We start from the raw sequence: 6,037 nt of genomic DNA on the forward strand, positions 1-6,037 counted from the left end.
AAGAGGATCTTTCCCACTCTGGGATTCTGCATATCCCTGCAGCAGGCAGGGGCAAAGAACTGAGCTTTTTAGATGCTTTTTACAGCATATCCTTGCTTATTTGCCTATGAGAGCTCAGGACTCGGCTGCAGGGTGAGACAGCCCCTCCCTGGCCTTCACCCCAAGGTCTCAGGGACAGCAGCAGTTGTGTTGGTGAGGCAGAAGCACTGCACAGCCCATAGTGCCCACCAGCACAGCCTGAGTGCTCAGAGGACATGGCCCTCCTGCCCTCACAACAGTGCTGGTGCTGAACCCTGCATTTTACAAGCATTTCACAGCTAAACGGGTCCCAAGCCAATCCCAAACCTCAAATACACACATCAGATGCTCCTGCCTCATCCATCCCCTATTAGCAGGGGGAACTCCACAGAGTGGCTGAAGGAAGAACCCTAACCTCAGTGGGGTGCAGACAGGAGTTTTCTTCCCCCTTTACCATACTGGCTGCCTGAGGATGCCCCAAAAGAAAAGCCAAATGATCCAGGGACCCTGCTTTCAAGTTCTTGCTATGAAAACGGCTGGGGCTGCGCTGCGCGGGGTAGGGGTGGGGATGGGGGTGTGTGGAGAGGCAGGCAGGAGCCCAGGCATACACAGCACGGCCAGTGGGCCCCGGGAACCACTCGGAACCGCTACGGGGCCGGTAAAAGCCTCCGCATTCAGCCACCAGCAGGGCTGCTCCTCCGGGCGCCCGGAGATGCCGCACCGCCTCGGCCTCACTTGGATGGGGCTGCCCAAACCAGACAACCTCGACCCCAGCAGATCCTCTTTCCCCCAGCTCTGGATCGGTGTTTCGGCGGCTAGACAGCAGCAGCTGCCCCGCGGTACCCGTTCGGGGGTGGGGGGTCCACCCGCCGCAGCCCTGCGCAGCCCGCACCCCCCAGTAAACCAGTAACAGAACCGAACCTACCGGCACCTTTCCGAGCCTGGCGCGGTCTGGAGCGACGAGGACACGAGCCAGGTGGATGTCCGAGAAGAACCGAGGGCTCCGCTCTTTCTCGCCTGCCGCGGTGCCCGGCGGGCCCGCTCGCCCATTCCCGGGAAAGGGCGCGGGTCGGCAGCGCTCGGCGTCCAGCTCCGGGGTTCGGCTCTGCGCACAGAGAGAGAAAGACTTCGCAGCAGGTAAGAAACAGAGATCCACGTCTGGCCGAGGCACCTCGAAGGGAGCGATTTTAAAGGACCAGGGTAGGTAGTGAAGAGTGGGAACCCTGCCTGTACCTTGGGGTGTTAGTATTTGGGGTTTTTTAGCTGTGCAGCCGCAGAGGCTGTGCCTCCCTTTTCTCCTGCCTTTTGCTGCCTGATAAACCCCTTTTTATATATATATAAATATTTTTGTTTATTAAAAGGAGGCGAGGGTAAATTTGTTGAAATTGAAACTTTAAAGCACGCAAAGCTTCGCGGGTTGCTTGCCCGCGCGGACCCTGCGGCAAGGTTGGAAGCGAAGCAAGGGGCCGCCCCATCCTCTCGCACTGCCCCAAGTCAAGTTCAAGATGGGCCCGTCTAGGGTCTCTCCCGGTCAGCGGAGGTCCGGAGGCCGTGGTGCGAACCCCGGAGCTAGGGCCAGGCCAGCGGTCCCTGAGGGAGGTTGCGGCTGCAGAGCCGTACACCCAGGCTGGCGGCACTCGAGGAGGAGCACCGGCGGCGGTCCATTGGGACAGAAGAGCGACTGCAGCCCCGCCGTAGTCCGGTCGCCAGTGGTACCGAGGTTTGCCGAGGGAGGGTTTGATTTCCACCGTAGCTCTGGCTGCTTGGGGTGGTGCTGGAGCTGAAATTTCTCGGGTGAGACGTCTCCGCTCGAACCCTTTTATCTCCGGACGGCGGGGCAGCTTTTCTGCATCCTAGGCAGAAACAAAACAAAACACCCACAACGAAACAACCAGGCGATAACGCAAAGAGTCCGGCGCGCCGCGAAGTCGCCCCTGGGTCCCCTCTGCAAGCAGACTGGGACCGAGCGGGGTTCGGTCCTGCCCGGCCCTCGCATCCCCGCGGGGTCTCGGTACTCACGGTCGGGGCCTCCCCGTCGGGGCTGCCCGCAGGGCTGCTCCTCCCTAGGCGATGCCGCGGCACCGGGCCCCGGCCCCTGGGGAAGGTGGCGGGGGAGCGGAGCCGTTGGGCGGCGGAGGGCGGGGACAAAGGGACAGGAGGGGGAAAAAAAAAACAACAGCGGCGAGGAGGAGGCTTCATGCGGCATCGCCGTCCCGAAAACAACGGCCCGGCCACAGCCGCAGCGCCGAACCGGGTCCGCGATGGCGCCCGCGGCTGTCCCGTCCCCCGGGGGGGAGATCAAACCCAGCGCTTTCCAAAACAATAAACTTTTAATGCTAACGCGGTTATAACCAAAAGCTGTACAGAGGTGGAATTAAAATTTTTGTTGTTGTCGTTTGTATTTTTTTTTCTCTTGTTAGAAAACATTATTTTTTTTTTCTCCCCCATAAATATTGTTCAGTTCCCGGCACTTTGTATCAATAATTAAATTACGAACGATAAATATGGCATCATGGATATGTATTTACAAAAGAAGTTATTACAAAAAGGCAACTGTTATACTAAACGTCACAATCTGGGTAGAATAACACCACATCCTCATCCTGAAAAATACTGACCGACCCCATCAGACGAGAATACATTCACAAGTGTAATGCTTGAAGAGAGAAAGAGAAGAGCAGAGGAAAGAAGCAGCAGAAAAGAGCTCGAGAGGAAAGTTCAAGACATAACAGGACTTTGGCACGGTTTAAGACTGTGTAAGTTTAAACAATCACCACTAAGGCGAAGGAGAATTTTCATCCTCATGTCAACATCTCACCAAAAGAAGGAAAAAAAAACAAAACAAAACAAAGTAAAGATTTTTTTTTTCAAAGTGGGGAATCAGAGGAAGAGGGACTGGGGTTGGGAAGAGAGAAAAAAAATATCAAAGAAACGACTGCAACTGCAAAAAAATGACCAAAAAATAAAATATCCAATCCTGAGAAAAGGACATGGCTAGTCCAGCGTCTGGGCTTGCAAAAAAATAGTAATAATTATAATATAATAATAAAAGATTCCCCTCCGGGTCCTGGAATTTAACTAGATGTAGCCCTATACGGTCGTCGGTGTGGAAACTCCTTTTCCGTGGCAGCAATCTGCAGTTGGCTTGGTTTGTCCTTTTTTGTTTGTTTTCCTCGTTCCCAAATCATTTGGTCCAGTCTATGGCTGGGCAGCAGCTGCCTTCACACATACCACTCATTAAAATTGGGGGGCAGTCCAGGGTTGTGGCCGGGGTTACTCTGAAGGGTGGCCGGCAACGTTTTAGTGGAGTCCTTACTGCCGGCGGAGCCCACCGCAGGGGGGGTAGAGGACTCGTACCCCGAACTGGCGGCAGGGGACGAGTCCGACCCCTGGGATTCGTGCACCTAAAACCAAGAGAGAGAGATGGGAGCAAGCTCGGAGGTCCCTGCCACCCCCACTGAGCCGGGATGCGACGATCCCCCGTGCAGGAGGGACAATGGGGTCCAGCGGCTCAGCCCCTGCCCAGCCTTGGCCGACCACCCTGAGCACCAGCGGTAAACTAAACGCCTGATCGGCTGCGGCCACTTCGCTGCACCCTCCCGGACTGGGGACCTGCGGCCACAGGCCAGGCTGCCTTTTTGCACAGCCCTCCAGCACCAAGCCGGGCTCTGGAAGCCGGGCAGGGCTTGCACTGGTGCAAGCACGAAAAGAAACTGCGCGATTTCCCAGGGCTGCGCTCCAGCCACGGCCTAGACACCGGGGCCGGCTCGGGCCCGTTCTTGCGAGCGTGGTGCGCTGCAGCGGGCACTGCCCAGCTTTGCTCTGCCCCGGGGAGTCCTGAGCCCACCAGCGACTGAGCAGCCCTGTTCAGGGAGGAAAGAGCTTGGGGCACAGGGGTGATTACCTTCATATGTTTCCTAAGTGAGCTGGGGTGGGTGTAGGATTTGTCGCACACCTTGCAGATGTAGGGCTTGTCCGAGGTGTGGACGTGCATGTGTTTCTTCCTGTCGCTGCTGTTGGCGAAGCGCCTGTCGCAGCCCTCAAACTCGCACTTGAAGGGCTTCTCACCTGTGAAATTCAGAGAGGGTGAAGGAGAGTTTTTCCCCTCTCCATCCCCACCTGCCTCCTCCCAGGACAGCCTTTGCCCTGCTCGCCCCACCTTAGCGATGGCACAAACACGGGGGGGGGGGCGGAAGAAAAAGAAAAACGAAGTGAAAGATGGTCAAGAAGGGTTTGTTATGTGCTGGGATAAATTCGGGTCAGCCTTTATTATTTTTAATTGATCTCCCGACAGGCCTGTGCTGGGCTCCGTGGGGGGACAGCAGCCGGGTGAGCCCAGCGAGGGAGAAGACCCAAAATAAATTCAGAGGCTCGGAGACTTTTACAAGACATACTCGAGCAGCCAAAATACATTTGCTTCCTGCCTTCCCCGCCTCTTCCCTCCACCCCTGCGGAGAGCCGAGAGGAAAACGGGGCTGCAAATAAAAATACTTTGTCAAAAGTATCGCCGATTTAATTAGGAGAGACGCCAATCAGGCCTAAAAATAAAATAAAAAGGAGCGGAAGTCACAGAAAACGAGATTTCATTAGCATTTCTATGGTTCCCTCCGCAGAGGCGCGGCGCAGGGGGCCGAGAGCAGCGGCAGCCGCCGGTCTGTCCGCGCAGCCCCGCGGAGCCGGGTGAGCCGGATGGCCCGGTGGGGGGGGGGGCACGGGCCTTACCTGTGTGCGTCCGCTTGTGAATCTTGAGGTTCTCGGAGCGGGCAAAGATCTTGCCGCAGCCCGGGAAGGGACAGGGGAAGGGCTTTTCCCCCGTGTGCACCCTAATATGGTTCACCAGTTTGTATTTCGCCTTGAAGGACTTGCCTTCCCGCGGACACTCGTCCCAGTAGCAGATGTGGTTGTTCTGCTCCGGCCCCCCGACGTGCTCCATGGTGACATGGGTCACCAGTTCGTGCATGGTGCTAAAAGTCCTGTCGCAGCTCTTTTTGGGCCGGCTGAGCTGGCTCTCGTCAAGCCACTTGCACGACAATTCTTGCTTGATGGGCTGGCGCATGTACCGAAAGAAAGCCCCCGGGCCGTGGTGGTGATGGTGGTGGTGGTGGGCCGCCACGTTCACGCCCATATTCATGTTCATGTGGTTGTAGTTGTGGAACTGGGCACCAGCGTAAGGGTCCGTGCGGGGACTGGAGACTGCCCGGTAGGGATCCGGTCGCCCGAAGAGGTCCCCGCGTAGCCCCAGGTGCATCTGCCCGTTGTCCACATGCCCGTTGGGGGACGTGTGGCTCGGGCTCTGCTCGTGGAGCCCGGGGAAGAGCAGGTAGCCCGGGGTGTCCGGGATGCCGCCGGGGCCGTGCAAGCCGCCGGGGGAGCCGCCGAAAATCCCGTGTTGCGCCGTGCCAGAGGCGGCATCCGCGATGCCGGAGCCGCGGTTGCGGAACAGAAAGTCGCGAGTGGAGTTGAAAGCGGCGGCCCCGCCGTAGGAGGGCACCTGGCCGGCGTGGTGGTGGTGATGGTGGTGGTGACCCAAAGCGCTGGCGTAGCCCGGCGCCTGCGGCGTGAACGCCGAGCTCTGCCCGGCGGCGAGGTCGTGCGGGGCAGCGTTCAGCTTGAAGGCGGCGGCGTGCGAAGAGTCCCCGAAAGGGCCCAGCCCCATGCCGGCGGCAGCGGCGTCGCGGCCCGGCATCTCGTGGTGGCGGGGCGCCGCGAAGCCGCCCACCCCCAGCGCCGGGAACTGCGGCCCTCCGTCCAGCAGCATCGTCATGGGCGCGGGGCCGTCGGCGCGGCGACCGCAACCTGTCCTCCCTCCCCCCCCCCTCCTCTAAAAAAAGTACAAAACCACCCCAAAACGCACCCCCAACCCTCCCCCCTCGCCCCCCCCCCTGCTGCGGAGCAGGCGCGGCCCCGGGGCCGCAGGCGGGCAGCGAGGCGAGAGCACCCCCCGTCCGATACACACACAAAAAATAAAAAGAAAAGAAAAAAACCAACAACAACAAAACCAGCCCCAAAAAGCCAGCCA

The 6,037-nt window shown here is 58.6% G+C and overlaps 1 protein-coding gene across 1 annotated transcript; it reads right to left on the reverse strand.

The window, feature by feature from the left end:
* Window positions 1-3,026: 3,026 nt before the first annotated feature.
* Window positions 3,027-5,782, reverse strand: ZIC3 (Zic family member 3). The gene is made up of 3 exons (XM_054169550.1): window positions 4,741-5,782; window positions 3,923-4,086; window positions 3,027-3,422 (listed from the first exon to the last, which is right to left on the reverse strand). The coding sequence occupies exons 1-3, from the start codon at window positions 5,780-5,782 to the stop codon at window positions 3,240-3,242; spliced, it is 1,389 nt and encodes a 462-aa protein (XP_054025525.1). The 3' UTR covers window positions 3,027-3,239.
* Window positions 5,783-6,037: the final 255 nt, after the last annotated feature.

The sequence above is a fragment of the Dryobates pubescens genome, chromosome 18 (assembly GCF_014839835.1).
Source record: "Dryobates pubescens isolate bDryPub1 chromosome 18, bDryPub1.pri, whole genome shotgun sequence".
NCBI lineage: Eukaryota > Metazoa > Chordata > Aves > Piciformes > Picidae > Dryobates > Dryobates pubescens.